This window comes from Engystomops pustulosus, chromosome 4 (assembly GCF_040894005.1).
Source record: "Engystomops pustulosus chromosome 4, aEngPut4.maternal, whole genome shotgun sequence".
Lineage (NCBI taxonomy): Eukaryota > Metazoa > Chordata > Amphibia > Anura > Leptodactylidae > Engystomops > Engystomops pustulosus.
In genome coordinates, this window is record NC_092414.1 from 165726703 (window position 1) to 165751312 (window position 24610).

General features: G+C 40.5%; 2 protein-coding genes across 3 annotated transcripts in view; one reads left to right on the top strand and one right to left on the bottom strand.

Annotated features, from left to right (window-relative positions):
* The window catches only part of LOC140127596 (aminopeptidase N-like), a 31602-nt gene extending 23921 nt beyond the window's left edge, over positions 1-7681 (top strand). The window contains exons 17-20 of the mRNA XM_072148460.1: positions 1562-1729; positions 1834-1974; positions 2061-2139; positions 5107-7681. Of these exons, the coding sequence (XP_072004561.1) occupies positions 1562-1729; positions 1834-1974; positions 2061-2139; positions 5107-5262 (544 nt within the window). The 3' untranslated portion in view covers positions 5263-7681. The remainder of the gene's footprint in view (positions 1-1561; positions 1730-1833; positions 1975-2060; positions 2140-5106) is intronic.
* Positions 7682-9289: 1608 nt separating this feature from the next.
* On the bottom strand, positions 9290-24363 carry CFAP161 (cilia and flagella associated protein 161). Of its 2 annotated transcripts, XM_072148461.1 has the most exons (7): positions 24155-24363; positions 22010-22099; positions 13102-13340; positions 12236-12317; positions 11926-12084; positions 10684-10757; positions 9290-9575 (listed from the first exon to the last, which is right to left on the bottom strand). In XM_072148461.1, the coding sequence occupies exons 1-7, from the start codon at positions 24221-24223 to the stop codon at positions 9380-9382; spliced, it is 909 nt and encodes a 302-aa protein (XP_072004562.1). In that variant the 5' UTR covers positions 24224-24363; the 3' UTR covers positions 9290-9379. The 2 variants fall into 2 exon arrangements, with proteins under 2 accessions (XP_072004562.1, XP_072004563.1); XM_072148462.1 differs by lacking the exons at positions 22010-22099; positions 24155-24363 and adding an exon at positions 14592-14719.
* Between the last annotated feature and the right edge of the window lie 247 nt (positions 24364-24610).

Here is a 24610-nt window from a genome sequence, read left to right on the forward strand (position 1 = left end):
TCATTATGGTTAAAGGCTTACTGACCACTACCTCTGGCATCTTATAAGACTCACCGATGCCCTCATCTGTCTGCATATCGCAGAAAGCCACAGCAGTTGGCAGGTGGGTTTCATCATTATCGTAGATCTCTTGTGTGGTTTGCCTTCCATACCCTAATCCTTCAACACAAGTTTTTTGAGAATCTTGCAACTATATTCTGTATATGCAAATAATACTGAGACTGGTCCTTTTAGGTATTACTGAATGATGCTGTAAATGCAAATAGTACTAAAACTAGTGCTGTAACAAAACACTATATAATGCAAACAGTACTAAGACTGCTAGTGTAGCAGAACACTGTATGATGCAAATAGTCCTAAGAATGGTAGTGTAACGGTACACTGTATGATGGAATTAGTACTAAAACTGGTGCTGTAACAGAACACTGAAGCAAATAGTACAAAGACTGGTAATGTAACAGATTAATGTATGATACAAATAGTACTAAGAATGGTAGTGTAACAGAACACTGTATGATGCTGTATATGCAAATAGTACTAAGACCAGTACTTTAAGGTATTACTATATGATGCTGTAAATGGTAATAGTATTCCGATTTTTTCATTTACGGCACTACTATATGATGCTATAAATGCAGGTAGTAATAAAACTAGTTGTTTAAGGTATAACTATATGACGCTGTAAATACAAATAGCACTAAGACTGATTCTTTAAGGTTTTACTACATGATGCTGTAAATGCAGTAAATGCAAACAGTACTAAGACTGTCCCTGCACTATAGCAGCCTATGAATAGCAGCATGCAGTTCTTCAGAGTGCCCTTAAAAGGGCATTTATTTCAGATCTCCAACTGTTCCTTATGACAGTATCTTCCTTTCCCTACTTAACTGATCCGTAAAGGGCAATGATTTGTTTTCATTAATTCCCTGCCTGTCCGTCTGCCCCTATCTTATTCAGCAACCTCTCCCTAGCTCTGTCATTTCTCTGTAATTGTTTTTGTTTGTATACAGCACATGTTCACCCTAGCCAATCACACCAATGCTAAATGAGGGATGGCTATGGTTTCTAAGAGGCTGAAGCCCAAACAACAGCCTGTTCGGGGTCATGGATGCCAAACCCGCCATGTTTAGTGAAGACCCAAATTTTGGTCAACACTATCATTGTACCATTTATGGCATTTAAAAACAGTGTATTTACAAGTGGATTAACCTTGCATTATCACACAACACACTCGCTTACACCTTATATTCCTGTAGTAGGGGGTTTAATATAAGGAACCAAAAAAGTTAGATCTCTACAAATTGCTATACCACAATAGCAATACATATTCATGGCAGTCTGATAATACTTGCTAATAACAGAAATAAGGGCTGGTCCATTACTTCTATAGACGGTTGGATGCTATATTCACAGACGTTGTGAATGTCTGATACCAATGACTTAACATACCCCTTAACATCATATTCCTTATGTATGCTATGTTGAGTGAGCATGCAAACTGAACTGGCTTATAAACGAAGGACATCACCAATGATGTTTTTTTCTTTGTCTGTATGAACAGTATTCACCCAAATCTAAGGTCGGCCATTTATTGTGAAGCCATAGCTCAAGGAGGCGAAGAAGAATGGAATTTTGCATTGGAACAGTACAGGAACACTACTAATGCACAAGAGGCTGACAAACTACGTGCAGGTCTGGCATGTAGTAAAGAACCCTGGATCCTTAATAGGTAATGAGTAGATAACATTGTAGAGATAAAGGATTTACTTAATGTCATCACTATACACAAGATCTGATTTCTGTTTATTATTTCATCATTTTTTCAATAAACAGACTATTGGAGTTTTCCTTGGATTCCACAATAATCCGCAGGCAAGATACAGTTTCCACGATTACTAATGTTGTTAATAACGTGATAGGCCAAAACCTTGCCTGGGACTTTGTCAGAGCAAATTGGGGAAAGATCTATCAACAGTAAGTGCCTACATTTAATGAAGTGAAATATTAGAGAAATCTGATACAGTATGAAAAATCTGTATTCATTGTATCTTCTCTGGTAGATTTGGAGGTTCTTCTTCCTTTGGTAATCTCATCACTGGAGTCACTAAAAGATTCTCCACAGAATTTGAATTGTATCAAGTAAGTAAAATCTAAGTCAGTAAATTCTTACTGAATTCTAAGTATGTCAATCCAGCACTTAGAAATGCCAAACCCAAAGTACAGAGAGTTTCCAAGTTGTTCATAAACTTTGTAAAGGTTGGAAATGCTTACAGCACCAATACTCATTGGCCCACATTTACTAAAACCAGTGCAAACGACGTGCAGTCTGCCTATGTAGTGTGCAGAGGGAGCCAGATTCATGAATTGTGTCGCCCATTTAAAAATAATGATAATAATTCTTTATTTTATATAGCGCCTACAGACTACGCAGCTCTGGCACCCTCCCTGACCTGCCCCGACAGAGTGCAACACTTTTTTTGGTGCACCTGCAACATATAGCATGCAACATAATTCAGCTGGACTCTGCATGATAAATGTGGCACATAGTCTGACCGAGCACCAGAACGCCACTTTCAGTGCAGAAATTTGTGTTGCGTCGGGTGTTGTGCAGCCACTACACTTCTTTAATACATATGCATGAAGTTTCCACATAAAAGAACGTGCAAAGTCAGACAGAAAACTGGCGCAAGGTCCTTTAGTAAATATGGGCCATTGTTTTGTTAACATGACTGAAGTGGTGACATACATTTATGCCTATGGAACTGCAGCCAATCAATGTCCTGAAATTCAATATAAAAGTATAACACCAAGTGTCTAACTTTGCTCCTTCCTTGCTTTACAGTAGCCGTTTAAGTAGAGGAAGCTTAAGATAAATGGCTAGCAACATTCAAAAAGGGAGAAGTTTTTGTAATGAACTGCACATGATTGCAGTAAATGCAATACTTTTTAATCCATCAATTTAAATGTCAGGTTTTTTTCCGGAAAACGTTGTCCATTTAACAAAAACTTCCATCAAAATCAATCATGATAAACCAGGGACACTTACTTAGGTGCCCTGACTGTGGTAATCTTCTTATATTTGTTATCCATGGCCTCATTCCTTTTAAAATCGACCCTAGCCCCTCTGTGATTTGGCTCAACCCCCTTCCCTGCTTCCACAGCTCTTGTGCAGTGTTTAAAAGTTGGTTTTAGAAGTAAGGAGGCCATGTATTACAAATATAAGAAGATTAAACATTCACACTGCCTGGGTCTATGAGTAAGTGCTCCTGGTTTATCATGTTGTTGGTAAATTTCTTTTACATCTGAGAATCAGTTTGGTTGTGGGCATCTTCTCTTACGCCCTATATACTTAGAGAACATTTCTCTCGATAATTGACCCTGTCGTGACATTTGACATAATAGTATTACATGGTGGGGGGTAGGTTCCCACACTACGCTGTAGCATTATGTCTAGCTTCTGGCACCGGCTGCTAAATGGATCTGGACCCAAAAGCTGCGGGTTTCAGCTGTATGTTACAGCTGACACCCGCCTCTAACACGTGCAGTCAGAGATTCCTCCCTGGGAGTCCGTTGCTCTGATGGCAGCCCCGGTTTCTGGGCAGTGCCGCGGGGCTACTCGATGGCAGCCGGCCCTGTCTCCTGGCTGGACCCGGCATGTGCAACATGCTCAGTGTATTACATAGCACAACGTACTACAACTGTATTACACTGTGTTACATGATTAACAGCTTTAACAAGCGATCAGAAAATTGCTTGTTCAAGCCAACCTGTATGTAAAAAAGAAAAACTATTTAAAACACTTAAAGTCTCTTTTTAATAAAAATAATTAAATAAAGTAATAGTCCCTTAAACACCAACATCCCCTATACGTACCTAATGAAGTAAAAAATGCCACAAAATTACAAAAATCTATAATAAATCTGAGACATTAATGGACTGCTTAGTGTACGCCGTAAAATTAAAAAAAATTAAAAACTAGGAAAAAAACAGGAAACCAGATTTGACCATTTACTTTTCCCCTATACATTCAAGAGTTAATAAAATCTCATCAACAAGCTAAAGACTCACTAAAATGAAGTATTTGTAAGGTGAATCTAATCTCTCAGAAAATAACCCCTTACATGTCCAAATTGCCAAAAAAATAAAGATTGTACAGCCATTAAAAAGCGACAATGCAAATCAGCTCTGAATGGCGCAAATTCCCCTCAATGCCCTGGCGTGCGCCCACACAGCAGGTTACCACCACTTATGGGGTATTGGCCTACTCAGGAGACAATGGGCATCAAATTTTGTGGATTTTTATCCACTGAAAATGTGTCAAATTTTTGAAAAGTACATTCATTTAGCCAAAAAAATTAGGATTTCAAAATTGCACACGATTTTGTTTTAACCGCTGTAAAACAATTAAACTTACTATTATTTAGATCTCTCAAAGTGATCAGAAATCTGAGCAGGTCCGTCAAAGGAATAATTTTGGGTATTTTATGAAAATGTGAAAAATCGCACCTAAAGTTCTAAGCCCCATAACATCCTACAAAAATGAGAGGAAGCATAAAATACTATGTCAACATTTTGCGTTTTTATCATAAATAAAAGGCAAAACATGCCACCAAAATTTTTCAACTAACACTAAGTACCAATTGTCATGAGAAAACAATTTCAAAAGCACTTGGATATGTTGAAGCCTTCCAAAGTTAACACCACTTATAGTGACACAGGGCAGATTTGAAAAAAAAGCCCGTGTCAGGAAGGTGAAAAGTGTCTTCGGCGACAAGGGGTTAAACTGCGTGAAGGGATAGGTCCCTCCAGTGACAGCCTGTAAAGAGTTAAGTCACTAGAAACTTTATCAGCCTCTACTATCAGTTCTATCTATCAGTTATCAGTGTGAGTATTGGAAGAAAAGCTGGTATATACACTACAAACTACTAAAAGCAATAAGAAAGTGAGGAAAAAGACAGGACAAAGAAACCACTTTCTTTCATACAGTATATTACAAAGTATTATTATGTGCCCTACTGATTTCTGCAATTACACATAATATTTTAGTTATCCTGTCATTTTTTTCCAAAAAAACTAATGTAATCACTTTTCTTGCTCACTTACCAGCTGAAACAGTTCAAAGAAGACAATCAAGATATTGGTTTTGGCACAGCGATTCGCACTCTTGACCAAGCCATAGAAAGAACAGAAGCAAATGCCAGATGGGTAAATCAGAATAAAGCTATTGTACAGGAATGGTTTGAAGCTGCAGTGAAACCATAAAGGACATATGAAAAGTTACATGTGAAGAACAGTTTCCAATCCACATGTGGAAAACTGAAAGAAATACTGTACAAATAAGATCCACACTGCCAAGATACGTTGTTGTGATGGAGGAACCCATGTTTGGTAAAATGTGTATCCAAATACATATTCGTATGGTTACATCTTAGAGATGTTTCTATATCAACAATAATTAAGGACTTTCCAGTGCGCCTCAGTCTATACCAACAACTGATGTGTGATGTTTCCAATGGTTGGACTCCCACCAATCTTTATTACTGAATAATCTTTGTAAATTTATTTACTGATATATATGAGCAATCAACAAGAGGTTGCTGAGGATGCGCGGATTTACACTGGTCTATGTTTCCTAGCAGCATTAATAATGCAGCACACCCTGTTGTCTCCTTCCTGGTTCACAGTTACCCCGCTGTCATAGATATAATGCATCTTCAGCGTTTATTCTTTCTGCTTATATGTGGTTTCTTCTGACCCCTTGGCTTGTCTTCCTGGTTATCTCTACTGTTTATTGATACAGTCCTTGTACACTGATAAGAGTCCCTTCTACACTCAATTAGAGCCCACACACTCACCCCCCCCCCCCCCCCATCACTAACTATTAGCCCCCTGCACTCTCAAATAGAGATCTCTCAGTTATATCCCCTCCACACACTTATCTATACACCACACACACACTCAGCTAGGACCCCATACACTCAGCCATGCCCCCCACACACTCAGTAATACCCCACACACACTCAACTAGATCGACTGCACACTCAGCTATATCCCCTCCACACACTCAGCTATGCCCCCCACACACTCAGTTATACCCCACACACACTCAGCTAGATCCACTGCACACTCAGCTATATCCCCTCCACACACTCAGCTATACACCCCACACACACTCAGCTATGCCCCCCACACACTCAGTTATACCCCACACACACTCAGCTAGATCCACTGCACACTCAGCTATATCCCCTCTACACACTCAGCTATACACCCCACACACTCAGCTATGCCCCCCACACACTCAGCTATATCCCCTCCACACACTCAGCTATACACCCCACACACTCAGTTATACCCCCCACAGTCAGTAATAACCCCCCCACAGTCAGTAATAACCCCCACACTCAGTAATAACCCCCACACTCAGTAATAACCCCCACACTCAGTAATACCCCCCACACTCAGTAATACCCCCCCACACTCAGTAATACCCCCCCCCCCCACACACTCAGTTATATTCCCCATACACAGTAATACCCCCAGATCATCATACACACATAGTAAACACACATGATGAGCACTAATACGTGGCTTGGTCTGCAGGATGAGCTGTTATAACATCACTACATAGCGTCTCCTCCTTGAAGCAGAAGAGGTGATGTAGAGACGTCAATGGCTCCTACTGCTTCGGCTCGGTAGTGGAGCATCGTACTAACTGCACGGTGCTCCACCACAGTAATCTGACCGACAGCAGGATGAGTTCCCCGCTCTCAGGGGACATCCAGGGCCCCAGGGGTGATGTGAGGTAGAAGCGTCAGGGAGAGGAGGACCCGCGGCTGCCATCTGCATGTGCACTGATACAGGAAGACAGCGCAGCACACAGGCAGATGCTCTTACATTGATCTGTGGCAGCTGCCGGGCCTGGTAAGTAGGAAAAGTCTGGTTGGTTCAGTTTCTGAGCTCACAGGCTGGGTCCATCTTTCTGTTCCTTCTCTGTCCCTTAGATTAACATGCAATTCTCATTGTACCTAGCTGTAGAACCAAAAAAGGCTACATGTAGCAAATGAAAGAATTGTAGGCGAAACAAATAAGAGTACCTTATATACTCGAGTATAAGCCTAGTTTTTCAGCACAAAAAAATGTGCTGAAACCCCAAACTCGGCTTATACTCGAGTAATAAATATATGTTTTACAAGGTTTTTGTGGTAAAATTAGGGGCCTCGGCTTATACTTGGGTCGGCTTATACTCAAGTATATACGGTATATTTTTTTTATAAGCAACGTAATTTTATTTATAATTAAAGCACTGTAATATACTATATATATTTCTAATGGTTTTCCTGCAAGAAAATTACACCTATTTCTCAAAAATGTGGCCCAGTATTTGCATTCTTACTTTAATTTCTATTTATTTTTACTCCTTAATTTCTCATTTTCCAATATATAGGTGTAAACACAGAGGAAAAGTAACTATTTTTGGAATGTATTCTGCCATAGTTTGTGGGAATGTATTTCTGTCCAATGGATGCCTACTACTCCATATGGTTAAAGGAATTTTATCTTGAGATATTTAAAGGAAACCTACCATTTGTTTTGATGCATTATGAAGCAAACATACCTTGAGAATGCTGTAGCTACACCGATGCAAAAAACATATCTTATTTAATCCCTGAGCCGAGTGGTTTTGCTGAAAAAACAATTATTAAATCTAGGACCTTGAGAAAGCTTGGTGCCAACATAAACACACCACACAGAGCTTCCTGATCTGTCCAGACAGGACTAATCAACCTGAGCTGGATGACTCATATACAGCAGGTGGGGGATGGTGCAGTGCTTGATTACTTCTGCCTGTCAAGGACAACACAGTGATGATGAATTCTCAGCTTATGCTGGGCAGGACAAGACTGTAGCAGAGCATAATTAGGGTGAGAAGAGCGCCTGGGCAGCCACAGGAGCGACAGAACCTCATTATCATAATTTTATAATTGTTTTTTCAGCAAATCCACTCGGCTAAGGGATTAAACAAGATAGTTTCTGCATTAATGTAGCTACAGCATTCTCAAGGTATGTTTGGTTCATAATGCATCAAAACAAATGGTAGATTTCCTTTAATTAGCCATGTAAAAATGCCCTGTACTACTTCCAGGATTGGCTTGTCTTGTAATCCATCTTAGAAGTTCCATAGAAATGAATACACGGCCGGACAGGTTTTGTCTTGCGTGCCATTGATTTCTATGGGACCTCTGGGACAACTGGAACAATTCCCTTATGCAGTGGTAATGCAGGAGAGTGTGCAAATAAGAGCAAATAAGAGGTTGGATGAAGTTCTTGGTTTAGTGGTAGTCTAAGCAGTCCATTATGTTGTAGGGGGTCTTCTGTCTAATGCCTCATGCACACAATCATGTGGTGGGGCCATGCTCACGGTGTGGTGCATGCTCCATGCCTCACCACAGACTAACCGCGCTGCAAATTATAGAGCAGGTCCTATTCCTTCCTGTGTTACGACTCTAGAACTTTGGAATGGGAGGGCTGAGCCATGACAGCCGGGCCACAAATAAAGGACCATGTGCCTCATGGTTCTGTATATGAGGCCTAAGAATGTGGGAAAACACTATTAAAGCAAAACTACTAATGATGCTCACAGCTATCAAGTTCAAAGAAACTCTTGAGAAATAAAAGCTGGACAGATTGCCAGGGACAATATAGTTTTTCTATTTAGCTACATTCACATTTCTGGAGAGCCTCAGGTTATGAGTGAAGTCTGGGCTTTTCTCCCCAACAAAATTCTAGTTTCAATGAAGTTTCAGTATTTAATATGCTTATTTATGCACCCATTTGACTGTAGGCCCTCTATATTATTTTATACATATATTATACTGTCAAATGGGTGGCCCTGGTTTGTAGCAGACGGTCTGCATCTAACAGTAGAGATCCAAAAATAATGACATTGATTGTGTACGAGCCACAGAGCAAAAGAGAAAAGTGAAGCAGCACTTAGTAAGGGATGCTAAGAGATGATAGAGCAGGTGGAAGGTCCTCTTTAAAGGAAATTTCCCATAAAAATCTATCATGATAAACCAGGGGCACTTACAAATAAATCCAAGCACAGTGACTGTGGTTATCTTCTTATATTAGATATCCATACCATTTTTTTTAATTATGCTAATGAACCAGAAGGGTTCTATCAGAGCCTGGTTATATGAGTAAGTGTCCTTGGTTTACAATGATGGATTTTAATTTCCTTTCAACACTGGCCACAATTCCCTCATAATATTTTTACATCTTCATGTTTTGTTAAAATGACAACAAAGATTTTTTTCTCTCTTTATTTTAATAGAATTTACTCTAGTTAACCAGCTGACGGCTATTACAAGATATACTATGTATCCTGCAGTTCACAAGCAGATTTGCTTTCATTCTGGTCTTCACTCGGTGGTTTTGGTCTGTCAAACATTGTGTTTATGTCATCACTTGGGTTTCCAGTCACAATTATCCAGTGATTTTCATTTTCTTCAACTCTGTGTCCATTTAAGTGTGTGTGTGCTGTGATTTCACACTCCTTGCCAAATAATGTCCTGAAACAAACCATAAGCAGATGAGGTGTGACCATAAAGAGCCGCCACGGCTTCAGAGAGTTAAAACTATATTTACTAGTATTTTAGATAATCATGGTGAGAAAATCTGCTCTCTGACTCATCTTTAGCATGATTAATACATTATAGGGAAGTATTAATCTGTAAATAAAGCAGCTGGGGTGAGTTAGTAACGTAATATCTAGCTCCAGAAGCCTATGGGGCAGATTTACTTACCCGGTCCTGTCGCGATCCAGCGGCGCGTTCTCAGACGAGGATTCGGGTCTTCTGGCGATACACTATGGTAGTGCACCCGATGTCCACCAGGTGTCGCTGCTGCGCTGAAGTCCACCATCGGTTGCTGGGTGCAGGTAAGCGCGTGTCGAGCAACACATTTTTTTAAAAAAATAGGGCGGGTTTTCCTACGGCCACGCCCCCCCCCATTTCCGTTGTGTGCATGCCGGTGCTGATGCGCCACAATCCGATCGCGTGCGCCACAAACCCTGGGCAATTCCGCACAAAACGGTAAGTTTCGGGGAAACGCACCGACAAATAGCGATTAGGGCCCTTATTAAATGACCCCCTATGAGTCCATCTGGAGTCACCTCCCAGATGGGCACATGTCAGATAAGTGGACAAGTAAAAAGTCTGATGAGCAAAAGCAGCATAAATTACAGATATGAATGAAGACAGCTCCAATTCAGCGCAGTGTGTACTATGTGCAGTTTGCTTGTGTATAGTGCAGAGTGTGTCAGATTCAGGATTTTTTTCGCCCCTTCTTAATGAATCTGGCGCTCCCTGCACTGTGTCACACGGTCCGACTGTGCACTGGAACGCCCATTTCAGTGCAGAAATTTGTGTTGCATGAAGAATAGTGCAGCCGCTCCACAAAACAGTTGGGTACGACACAAATATGGTGCAGACATTTCCTAAATACATGTGCAATCAGTTTGCACTGAAAAGAACGTGTAAAGGCGAACAGAAAACTGGCGCACGGACCTTGGTAAATGTGGGCCTATGTGTGTGGACCAGCCCTTACAGGTGTTTCTATGGTATCAAAGCGAAAAAAGTTAAACCAAATAGTACAATAAAAGTGGATGTTGTGGCTTACCATAGTATATACTTTCTGAGAACAGCCAAGCATTGATTCGTTTTACTGTGAACAATGAGGACTTTGGTGTTTGCCTGAAGTTAGAAAGAGTTTTGTATTAGTAACTTCATTCCTAAGCCAAATATTCATGGATCACTAAAACAATCATTCATTCAAAAATATTTTGGAAAACTATTATCATGATAAAAGTTATATTTTTATATACACACTTTTTGGAGGACGCTAAAATCTGTGACTTTTTGGACTTTTGACTTCACACTTTCAAGAAATAATTATTTTAACTGAGTGGGACTTGTGACAGTGGGGCATGGCTCACGGATTTACAGTGATTTACACCTTAATGTGGCAAGAATTGTCATCAATATCTATAACCCATCATTAAAATACCTGTCTACCAACTCTGCCCGCACTCCAACAGCATCTTACTTCTATTAGTCAATGTAGATTGTGTGTTTCATACATGATTTTATGAACTAACCAGCATAGGGTGTTGCTAAAATATCTACACCCACTTAATGAAAAGGGCTCTCTTCAACAGAGTAGGAATAATTCCTATACAACAAAGTATAGGAATAATAGTGATAATAATCATTATTATGATAATAACAACTACAACTATTATTATTATTATCATTATTAGGAGTCTGTTTTACATAGTGTCAGGGAATAAGACTTCTCCTTACAGAAAGTTTGCCAATTAAGGCAATGCAGGCTAATAGATTTAGGGGATTCTGGGAAATATGCAAATACGTTTCCCTAGATGAGACAAGGATAACCACAACTCTTTTGTACCTTGTAATCAGGGCTGAATTAAGGTTGGTGGAGGCCCACACTGACTGTATCATACATACACGTCTTCCTTCTCACTATCTACTATCAGCCCAGTAATACATCTTTATACAGCCGCCTCCCCTGCCAATAATACATCTACATACAGCCACTTCACCCCCACTAATACATCTATATGCAGACGCCTCCCCGACCAATTATACATCTACATACAGCCGCTTCACTAGCAGTAATACATCTATATACAGATACCTTGTCCCATCTAGGAAAATCTATTTGCATATTTCCCATAAAAATATTTAAAAATCTTTGACATCAAAGGTTTTCCTGACTGTAGTGCGCCCTCTACTGGTAATTTTAAATATTACAGTAGGACAGATCTTGCTGTATTGTTCTGGTATGTCCAGGTATTGTACTGTATAGCAATATATAGATGTGACATTACATACTCACCGGCACAGGCAGTCCCTCATATTCCATTCTAAGCTGTGGGTCCAGGTAAACCACCTGCCAGCAGCTCTCGTATGACTGCTGGTCTGATAAGCTGACCTCCTGTAAATGAGACTTCTTACTGCTCTTAAGAAAAGATTTACGATCACTTGTCAGATATAACTGGAAAATATAATCGAATATTAATATTAGAATATAAGTTTAGAAATAATCAATGACATTATGTATGATGCATGTGCGCTGGTATCTCATATACCGAATTTCAGTAGCTGATTAAAAATTGGGATATTTGATAATCATTGGAATCACTTACATTGCCCATGAATTCTTCTGCTGTTCTCAAGGCAAAATTCTGTCCGTAGCACAAAGGTTCTCCAGGTTCACTGCCGTCTACACTGTCATATAATAGAAATCCGTATGCAGTCACTTTACATGAAATGAGGATAATCATTACAGTTTGAACTATGTTACCCCAGGTTAGAAACCCCTAGAACACCTGTTGCCCAAAGCTAAGACTCCTATATGTGTGGTCCTAGGCATAGGAGCAGTTTATTAAAAAATATATTTACTTTGAGGGATTTTCCAATTTTTGCAAGACTCACTACAAACTCACCACTCAGTTCCCTTGAGGACCCTTTAATAATATCGCTACTTCTTGAGCCTCCAGGGCTTCCAGTTCTGTTACACTGGAAGTGATGAGCCAATGAGCCTCAGTAGTCACTTTCAGAGATGACCTCTGAGGCCAGTGAGTACAATGGGCAAGTTAGAAGCCTCGGAAAACAGAGATCCAATATTAAACCCTAGGGATATAAGGGTCCTCTCAAAAAGTGAGTATAGATTATTTTAAACAAAAGTTGCTCTTTGAGGGCTTCTCCAAATATCAGAATACCCCTTTAAATCATAAACTATAGGTCTTTCCTCAGGTTTTAGGTTTAAGGTATTTTCATCAGAACTTACCCTGCTATGTACTGATGAGGAACAAGCAACGTGAAACAGTGCTGACTACAGATAGGTGTCTTTGCTATGGCTGGTATGAGATATTTTATATACTTTTCCAAAGGGGCATTGCCTGAAAAATGTCTCCTTAGACTATTTTTCTCATCAGTGGGAAACAGCACCTCCGATGAGATGTTATACAGACCCCTTATAGGATCTAAATAAGAGCCGATGTAATAATACCTTGTAATAATGAAGGCATTTCTTCCACAAGGTTTGACATTGCTGCTGCCGCTGACTCCGCATGGGGCTGTTAGGTGGCTCTTTGCATGTATCGCACTTTCCTCTGGGTTTACAGAGAGGGTATAGTTCCCATACACTGGTGATGGATTACTCAGGGACTCCTCGCTGTTTTCTGGATTAAGTAACATGACTGTATCTCCGAAATGAAGATATCCATCCGTACAAATGGAAAGATCTGCCTGATAAAGAAAAATGTTTACATTTAGGACAATCAGACATTACAAAAAGAACATTACAAAAATACCTTCCATTGATCAGGAAAGTTTGTGTCATTCCCATGACTGGTCACCATGGGCCACGTTTATGATACATTCCCATCACCCCCTGACCCTGATGGATTTAGCAGGAGGCTCTGGCCCCCTGATAATCCCACTTTCCAGTACCTCAAAAACAGTGCCTATTCTGTCCTAAGTAAAACACACATTGCCCACCGTACCGTAGCACGGTAGACACACGTCGGCATCTGGCAGAGGAGCGCTGCTCACCCCGGCCCCTCTCCATAGAGAAACATGGCGCAAGGCCCCTTATTCCGGGGAAAGATAGGGCATGTCTTATCTTTTCCCCAGGTACGGAATGGTATGGGGCCAGCTGTGCCGGGTCTATGGGGGATGTATATACGACGTATATACATCGGCGATACAGTATATACGTTCCCCAACAGCCGTGTAAATGAAGCCTTAAAGATTATAATAAGTGTCCGCTCTTCTGTGTGATGCAAGGCCACCCAACATGTGCAATATGTTTAGTTTGTGACATTGAACCAACATACGTGTCCATTTCGACTAGGCAGACAGGTTATGGAATAACTGGTTGTATTTATTTAATGTTATTTGTTTTTTTCCAATAAACGTTACTAAACTGTATTTCACATTTTTAATAACATCTGGTGATTGCTGATATAATGCCTTAGTAAAGCGGATATACTATATAAGCTTTACCTACTTAATAGGCTGCATCTTTAAAACTTGTAGGCATAAAGCAGCGGCATGCTAGGGCTAGGCCTTGAAGGCCATAACAATCCATTGGATTTCCCAGCTATCATTTATAGTGTGCCAAAAAGAGAGACCCTATTGACTGAAGGCTTATTGATGTAGCAGGGCTGTAGACGTGCTCCATAGTCTGCCCTGAGATCTCTTATGTAGTAACAGTTCATTCACTGCACATTTTGAGGGTCTATTTTTTATTGTCAAAGTTTATAATAGCAATTTGCCCTTAAAGTAAGGATTATATAACGTGCAATGGCTACATGAGGTGCTTTCAAATAGGACATCGCCATTCAATAGATATATGCCCTAGTTGCAGTCATAGCATAATTATATAATTCTTACTTTATTGGCAAATTGTACTCCATGGTTATTTGTCATTAATGAGAATACAAGAACACAATACATATGGACTCCTCTAAAAGAATGTAATTCATAATATTGTACCATTGCATATTGCCACATATTACACGTATCCGTGTACAGGGCCCCATACATGCTGTATTATTGCACAGGGCCCTACACACTGTGTTTTTGTGAAGGGACCCATATAATGTATGTTTGCTCCACTGTAGACTGTATGTATGGACCCACTGTATGAAACAATTCAACTAATTCTTATAGGATATATTAATAGGCTACTGTTGGGCCTCCTCATCATAGAATTCTCACTTTCCTGTGACATCACAGCTGCTGGGATTCTAGACCTTAGTGATGTTCTGCAGCAGCTGATTGCAGAATCACATTATTACTCTGAGAAGCAAGTTACTCTGTAGCTTTCAGCTCCTCAATCTATAATCCCAGGCTCACCTCAAATTAGCAGGTAAGAAACAGTCCAATTTTGCAGGTTATTTCTAAAGTAGGGAGTGTTTTTTTCCTCTGAATTTGGAAGGTTTCACATGTTCTTACAACTCTCAAAGGTCACAGTAAAATAACCAAGAACTTCAGGGACCTAACTGTATGAGAGTTGGTGTTATGTGGTATTTTCAGTGATGCCATTTAGTGGTACATTAAACATGTAAAATTCGGCAATTTTGTTTTAGTTTGTCTTATATTTTGCTACTTTTGAACAATTATAGAAAAAACAATGTGTGGGGCACATTAGTGGGGGACATTACTGGGGGGATGTGTGGGGGAAATTACTGGGGGGCTGTGTGAGCACATTACTGCGGGCTGTGTGGGGGACATTACTGGTGGATGCACTGAGGACGTTATTTCTCTTTTGGGGGGTATGTGCATAACCAAAGTGCTAGTAACTAAGGCAAAGGAATATTTCATAGGCTATCGTGTGCTGGATTAATAATGTAATTTATGCCCTAGCAACAATCATATAAGATAATGATGGTTGGATTTGGAAAGTTGGATTTGAAATAGTAATTTCAATGTTGCCTAAATAGATTGCCAATGGTTGTGAATTATTTCTAGCAAAGAGAGTAGAAATGCCACCTGATTTGGAGAGGCAATGACGGTTTACGGAGGAGGCCGTTATTTATTTTTGGTGTACATAACCAAAGTGCTGATAATTTAGGCAAAGGTATATTTTATAAGCTATCATGTGCTAAACTAATGTTATTTATTTCAGCAAAGTCGTATATCCTGGCCTTATTGCTGGACATAATAACAGTGAGCCGAGTTGCTGTGAAAATCCTGGTGCCTAAAAATATCAGTCCATGTAATCCTTCCAATATACAGATGTGTCCTATAGGTGAAAATGACATCTACCAGAGCTGTTATGTCCACAAAGATAAGGTCAGGCTTACTAAAAGGTAGGTCCAATAAAATAGCATTGATCAAATAAGATCATGATTGTGAGTTGGATTTGAATTACGAAAATTATGTTCTCTTTCAACTTTGCCTAAATTGTTAGACAATCGTTATGTATTATTTCCACCACAGAGAGTAGAAATGCCACCCCTGCTTTGAAGAGGCTAGGACGGCTAGAGGGGTTTATGGAAAGGCTGTTATTTATTTTTTAAGGTGTACAAAACCAAAATGCTGATAATTTATACAAAGAAATATCCTATAGGCTATCATGTGCTTACTTAAATATGTAATTTTTTCAGCAAAGTAATAAATCCTGGCCTCAATGCTGGATATAAAAGCAGTGAGTTGAGTTGCTGAAAATCCTTGGGCCTAGGAATGCCAGTTCTGGTAACCCATCCAATATATGGATGTGCTCTATAGGTGAAGAGAAAGTCCGGGCTGTTATGTCCACAGTCATAAGATGAGGTATACTGAAAGGTAGGTCCAATAAAACAGCATTGATGATATAACATAATGATTGTAAGTTGGATTTAAAATAGTGATAACATGTATTCTATCTTGAGAAGTAAACATTGCCTAAATAATTAAAACCTCCTATACAAAAAAAAAATATTTTGCCATCTGGCGCTAATAACTTTTCATACTTTGGTGTACGGAGCTGAGGGTGGTGTCATTTTTTGTGTCTTTTGATGATGTTTCAATTATACTATTTTGGGGACTGTATGACCTTTTTATAGAATTTTTTATATTTTTCAAAATGGAAAAAAGTGCCATTTTCGACTTTGGGTGCTATTTTCTGTTATGGGGTGAAAAGCAGTGTATATTTTGATAGATCGTTAATGTGTTTATGATTTTTACTGTTTATTTATATTTATATCACTCCTAGGAAAGGGGGGGATTTGAATTTTTAGGTTTTTTTAATATATATTTTTTCTTTTTTTACTATTTTTCAGACCCTCTAGGGCACTCTAACCCTAGATTGTCTGAATGATCCTACCATATACTGCCATAGTACAGTATGGCATTGTATGAGGATTAATCAATGGGTTAAAACAAGACAGCCTCAAGGCTGTCATGGCAAGCAATCGCTGCCCCCTAATGACATCACGGGGAGCCACAGGCTTTGCCAAGATGGTGGCGCCCATGGGCCTCCTGCGGTGCTAGCTGTAAGTGTGACTGGTAAGTATTTGCTGCAATATGCAGCAAAGACTTACCGGCTATGGAGAGGGCTCAGCCCTTGAGCTCTCTCAGTGCACCCGCACCCGACGTGTGACTTACTATTACTCCACATGTTGGGAAGAGGTTAAGGTGTACATAACCAAAGTGCTGATAATTTATACAAAGAAATATCTTATAGGCTATCATGTTTTTGCTTAATAATGTAATTTATTTCAGCAAATAGTAAATCCTCGCCTAAATGCTGGATATAGATGCAGTGAGTTGAGTTGCTGAAAATCCTGGGGAATAAAAATATCAGTTCTGGTAACCAATCCAATATATGGATGTGCCCTATAGGTGAAGAAAGTCTACAATAGTTGTTATGTCCTCAAATATAAGGTCAGGTATACTAAAAGGTAGGTCCAAAACAATAACATTGATCAATAACAGTGATGGCGAACCTTTTGAAGATGGAGTGCCCAAACTACAACCAAAACCCACTTATATGTCGCAAATGGCCAACATTACAATTTAAGCAGTAACCTATTGATCCTGCTAGATCACAGGTTTTAATAGTATTGGCCAACTGAGTTCACCAATACATTAGAAAGATGATGGAGAAATTTGGATTGTAGCTTCCCTCCAGGGTCCCCTGAAGGGGAAGGATCAGGGGACCCAGAGCAGGAGCTCCAATGAGACAGCCTTGAGTCATAGCTGGCAAACTCTGTGTTTGAGTGAAGGCCTGGGTGCCCACAGAAAGGGCTCCGAGTGCCACCTCTGGCACCCGTGCCATAGGTTCGCCACCACTGATATAAGAGAATGATAGTGAGTTGGATTTGAAATAGTAATACATGTTCTATTTCAATGTTGCCTAAATAGTTTGCCGGTGGTCCTTGCTTTGGAGAGGCAAGGACGGCTAGAGGGGTTAACTGAGGAGGCCGTTATTTTTTTTTTTTTGGGTGTACATAACCAACGTACTGATAATTTAGCCAAACTAATATCTCATAGGCTATCATGTGCTTGCTTAATAATGTACTTTATTTCAGCAAAGTAGTCATTCCTGGACTTAATGCTGCATATAAAAGCAGTGAGTTGCTGAAAATCCTGGGGCCTAGAAATACCAGGTCTGGTAACCCATCCAATATATGGATGTGCCCTATAGGTGAAGAGAACGTCTACAGTAGCTGTTATGCTGTTATGTTCTCAAACATAAGGTCAGGTATACTAAAAGGTAGGTCCAAAACAATAGCATTGATCATATAAAATAATGACAGTGAGTTGGATTTCAAATAGTAATAACATCCTCACTTTCAATGTTGCCTAAATAGTTTGCCAATGGTTGTGTATTATTTCTACCAAAGAGAGTAAAAATGCCACCTGCTTCGGAGAGGCTATGACGGCTAGAGGGGTTTACATAGGAGGCCATTATTTTTCTTTTTGGTGTACTTAACCAAATTGCTGATAATTTAGGCAAAGGAATATTTAATAGGCTTTCATGTGCTTGACTAATAATGACATTTATTTCAGCAAAGTAGTAAATCCTGACCTTAATTCTGCAAATAATAGCAGTAAGCTGAGTTGATGAAAATGCTGGGGTCTAGAAATACAAGTTCTGGAAACCCATCCCATATACAGATGTGCCCTATAGGTGAAGAGAACTTCTACCAGAGCTGTTATGTCCACAAACATAAAGTCAGGTATACTAAAAGATAGGTCCAACAAAATATCAATGATCATATAAGATACTTGGTATTGAATTACTAATAACATGTTCTCTTTCAACTTTGCCAAGAGGGGTTTACGGAGGAGGATGCAATTTTGTTTAACCCCATAATATCCACTGTATCGACTTTTCCAGTCTGTTATTAAAGCTACTTCTTCCACATATTGCTACAAAAAAAAACATTGCATTTGAGTTCTTTTTAAAATTTGCCTTACAGAAAGGGTTAATAACGTTCAATAGTCATATAAAACACAAATTGTGCTATGAAAAACTGCATTTTGTCCCGAAAAAAAAAACAAGACTGCATATTATAGTACATGTATTTACCATAAGAGACATACACTCACCGGCCACTTTATTAGGTACACCATGCTAGTAACGGGTTGGACCCCCTTTTGCCTTCAGAACTGCCTCAATTCTTCGTGGCATAGATTCAACAAGGTGCTGGAAGCATTCCTCAGAGATTTTGGTCCATATTGACATGATGGCATCACACAGTTGCCGCAGATTTGTCGGCTGCACACCCATGATGCGAATCTCCCGTTCCACCACATCCCAAAGATGCTCTATTGGATTGAGATCTGGTGACTGTGGAGGCCATTTGAGTACAGTGACCTCATTGTCATGTTCAAGAAACCAGTCTGAGATGATTCCAGCTTTATGACATGGCGCATTATCCTGCTGAAAGTAGCCATCAGATGTTGGGTACATTGTGGTAATAAAGGGATGGACATGGTCAGCAACAATACTCAGGTAGGCTGTGGCGTTGCAACGATGCTCAATTGGTACCAAGGGGCCCAAAGAGTGCCAAGAAAATATTCCCCACACCATGACACCACCACCACCAAACTGAACCGTTGATACAAGGCAGGATGGATCCATGCTTTCATGTTGTTGACGCCAAATTCTGACCCTACCATCCGAATGTCGCAGCAGAAATCGAGACTCATCAGACCAGGCAACGTTTTTTCCAATCTTCTACTGTCCAATTTCGATGAGCTTGTGCAAATTGTAGCCTCAGTTTCCTGTTCTTAGCTGAAAGGAGTGGCACCCGGTGTGGTCTTCTGCTGCTGTAGCCCATCTGCCTCAAAGTTCGACGTACTGTGCATTCAGAGATGCTCTTCTGCCTACCTTGGTTGTAACGGGTGACGATTTGAGTCACTGTTGCCTTTCTATCAGCTCGAACCAGTCTGCCCATTGTCCTCTGACCTCTGGCATCAACAAGGCATTTCCGCCCACAGAACTGCCGCTCACTGGATGTTTTTTCTTTTTCGGACCATTCTCTGTAAACCCTAGAGATGGTTGTGTGTGAAAATCCCAGTAGATCAGCAGTTTCTGAAATACTCAGACCAGCCCTTCTGGCACCAACAACCATGCCACGTTCAAAGGCACTCAAATCACCTTTCTTCCCCATACTGATGCTCGGTTTGAACTGCAGGAGATTGTCTTGACCATGTCAACATGCCTAAATGCACTGATTTGCTGCCATGTGATTGGCTGATTAGAAATTAAGTGTTAACGAGCAGTTGGACAGGTGTACCTAATAAAGTAGCCGGCGAGTGTATAACCGCTACTATAGGTAAAGGTCCTCCTAATATTGATAAGGATACAGAGGTAGGGGGAGATTTATCAGAAATGTTTGAGGCAAAACTGTTCCAGTTGCCCATTGAAACCAATCAGAGATCAGCCATAATTTTAAAAACTGCTGTGGGAAAATGAAACTTGAGCTCTGATTGGTTGCCATGGGAAACTAGACCAGTTCTGCTCTCAGACACTACTGATAAATCTCCCCATAGACAAAGTGACAGTCAGAGACAAAGACAGTCAGAGACAGTCAAAGACAGAGACAGTAAGAGATAGTCACAGTCAGAGATAGACAGACAGTCAGATACATAGATAGAGAAAAAAGGAGTCAGAGACGGTCAGAGAAAGACAGAGATAGTCAGAGTAGTGCTATTTAAGACAGATCAGTGCTTAATATTGTTCATTTAAAAAACATTTATTTGACAAGCTTAATATTCAGATATAATAGATATATTTTTAAATGAACAATATTAAGCACTGACCTGTCTTAAAAAGCACTACTCTGTCTCAATAAGCAGCACAATCTCTATCTGGTCACCCTTTCTCTACTCTCAACCGCGTTTTCGACCACCACGTTTTTTCTACACACCAGAATACGCAGCAGCTTATAGATTACACCCCTCCTCTTTCCCCTAAGAAAAGTAATTGAGCCCTCTACCTCGCCAGAGACATTCCCTCAAAGCAGACTACATTATTACAGACCCCTCACTTCAACATCTCTCGTCTTAAATGCAGTGCGGTGTATCCCTCTTACAGAGATAGTCAGAGACAGAGAAAGAAACAGAGACAGTCGCAGACAGAGACGGAACAAGACAGTCAGACACTCAGAGACAGAAATGGTCAGAGACAGTCAGAGACAGAGGTAGTCAGAGACAATCAGAAATGGAGACAGAGACAGACAGAGACGTCAGAGACAGAAACAGAGACAGTCGGAGACAGAAACAGTCAGAGACAGACAGACAGAGACACTCTCAGAGACGCAGACGGTCAGAAACAGTTAGAGACACAAGCGGTCAGACACAGTTGGAGACAGAGACATCCAATCAGAAATGGTCAGAGACAGTCAGACATAGGCAGTCAGAGACAGAGATGGTCAGAGACAGTCAGAGACGGAGAAAGTCAGAGCCAGAGACAATCAGAGACAGTCAATCACAGACAGAGACAGTAAGAGAGAGAGACAGTCAGAGAGAGAGAGATAGATACATATAAAATATTTTTTGTTAACCCATTCTATATTGTTAAAGCTAAGAGCAGTTATTTACTATCCGGGATCTACAGCTAGTTTATCTATAAAACTGAACAAAAGCAAATCCAAAAAATAAGTGATTTTTTCCAGCTTGTTATCTACATGGTGCTATGTGTTCATGTTACAGTTTGTATCACAAAATATATTGTCTAAACACAGAAATAGCCAGGATGGTATAATTTTGGCAGATATGACAACCTTGAATTACATCACATAATAATCCATATGCTCAGTCCAGTAAAATGAATAATATAATTTTCATGGTTATTTTATAAACTGAAATGGGTTGAGAGTCCAAAACATGAAAGACATGCATTCACTTATTGTTAATGAGGCCTGATAGCTTGTAGCACATACATACACATGTTGTACAGTATATTAAATTCTTACTTTTTGTAAAACATTTTTCTTAAGATTGCTTGACTTTTGTATCAGGAGCTCTCCCTTTTCTCTTTTTTCTAAGAAATCCTTCAGAAGATCCTAGAAGAAGAATATACAGAGATCACCGGCTGTCATAGTATAACACAAATGTAACATACAGTACGTATGCAGCCATATATCTCCTTCTTATGCCATCAGAATATCTCCAGATTATTGCTCTGGATTACTGGGAGGGCCCCAACCAACTATTGGTGGATTATAGTGTCGGTGATACGCACACTATATGTGCAGGGGTAGTAGCCAGAGGAAGACACACATCCCCCCATGTCTATGGCTGAGCGAAGGAACAATATGCTCTGCCATAGGCCGAGGAGCTCGCGGGCGTCAGTGTCCTGGCTCAGGCAGTGCCGATACATCAAACACTGCGACGCCTGCACCACACTGCTGGAAGGAAGAGGAGGGCAAGTGGGAGGAGGTAAAGTTTTATTTTGTTATTTTACTGTGGTGCTAAAGATAGTACATAGTACATACACTGCCAAAGTGTTTTTGTATAAAAAATAGGTTTTACAGAAAAAATGATATGTTATATTGTACCTTTCATTAGCATCTGCTGTGTGACTAGGCAGTTGCCAATTGGGAGGGGCTGGAAAGGAGCAGTTCCCCCCCACCCTTGGGAAACATGTGACCTTTTCAAATATATGAATAACTCCCCTCACTCGGGATTGGTTGTAGAGGAGCAGGGGGCGTCGCTAAGCCCAGTGATGGGTGTTTTCATATATTTGAAAAGGTCACATGGAGAAGCTGTTCCCCAAGGGTGGGGGGAACTGCTCCTTTCCAGCCCCTCTAATTTGGCAACTGCCTAGTCACACAGCAGATGCTAATGACAGGTACAATATAACATATCTTTTTTTTCTGTAAAACCAATTTTTAATACAAAAACACTTTGGCAGTGTATGTACTATGCTCTGTGGGGACTGGGGGAGTGCTATAAATGGGTCTCCTGGTGACAGGTTCCCTTTAATTAAGGCGGCAACTGCTGCCATTTCATTAAGGGGGTCTCTGTAGACATTTCATTAAGAGGGTCTCTGCTGACATTTCATTAAGGGGGGTCTCTGCTCACATATCATTAAGGGGGCATCTGTTGACATTTCATTAATAGGGCCTCAATGGACATTTCATTAAGGGGGTTGCTGGGAGCATAAAATTGAGGGCACGTCTGCTGAGATTTTATTAAGAGGGCTTCTGCTGACAATTCATTAAGGGGGTGTCTGCTGACATTTCATTAAGGGGGTCTCTGCTGACGTTTCATTAAGGGGGTCTCTGCTGACATTTCATTAAGGGGGTCTCTGCTGACGTTTCATTAAGGGGGTCTCTGCTGACGTTTCATTAAGGAGGTCTCTGCTGACGTTTCATTAAGGGGGTCTCTGCTGACATTTTCTTAAGGGGGCTGCTGTGAGCATTTCTTTAATAAAAGCTGATGGAATAAGGGAGGCTGCTGGACACTATTATACGGTGTATAAGGAGTACGGTTCTATGAGTATTATTCTGTGTAATGTGCAGGACAGGGGTGGCAGTGAGAGTTTAGGTATAGGGGGGCCCTGATTCAAAGTTTGCACCAGGGCCCAGTAGAGTCTTGTTACGCCACTGTTACTGGGTGGTTGTATATATTTATTTCTAGCAAAATTTACTTTATTGAAAAAATTGTGGGAGGAGGGGGACAGTAGTTTATGCCCAAGGGCCTCCACCAGCCTTAATCCGGCCCTGCCGTCACAATTTGTATAAGTCATCAGGGAAAAAGAGCCCAGGCGTTACATTTGGCAGCTTTTTATCTGGCGCAGTGAATAGGGCTATAATACTTGGTTGTAAACAGGTTCTGTAATATATAAGTTAGTAGTTCTGTCTTATACTTGCCTTTAATGTTATAGGGGATCAGTTCACACCTCATTGTATGACTTTATAGCCACTGTATGTGTGTGTATGTACATGCACTGTAAACACAGAGCTGAAGAATACACTGGACCCGGACTTGTAGTACCCTGCACGGCCTCTTCTCTGCAGTGGCGCTGTATGCACAGTCATATTACACGTTAGCTAGTGCTAGGGGTGATATTATTACACATATACCAGTATATAGATAACCAGCATCACGTATACCTCGTCCAGGGACACGTCCTCATTCCAATTCCCCACCCGCACGGAGGGGCTGAAGGTGCGGGCGCTCATGCTGCTGGTCCAGGCTCCGGTATATACTGCAGCTGCTATGGGAACTTCAATCTGTTTACATGTTGCTATGAGAACCGCAAAGCCGGCGTAAGAAAACGCGCCTAGAAAACGCGTCACTGTCTGTGGAATGACGCCATGTTGGTGGTGGCAGGCTTTCTATGCGTTACAGTCCTGCCATCTAGCGATGGTAAATGGTATTGCGTATAATGGATACCTGAAGGCAAATGATGACACCTGTGACTACTGGTATTACAATATTTGCTGTACATGACAGGTGACTATTGTGACTTTTGTGTGTGTTTGGGGATAGGATAGCATAAGAATACAGCTGAGACTTTATCTCCTAAAGACACAGACTTTAATGGCTGGATGAGTAGGTAGACTACC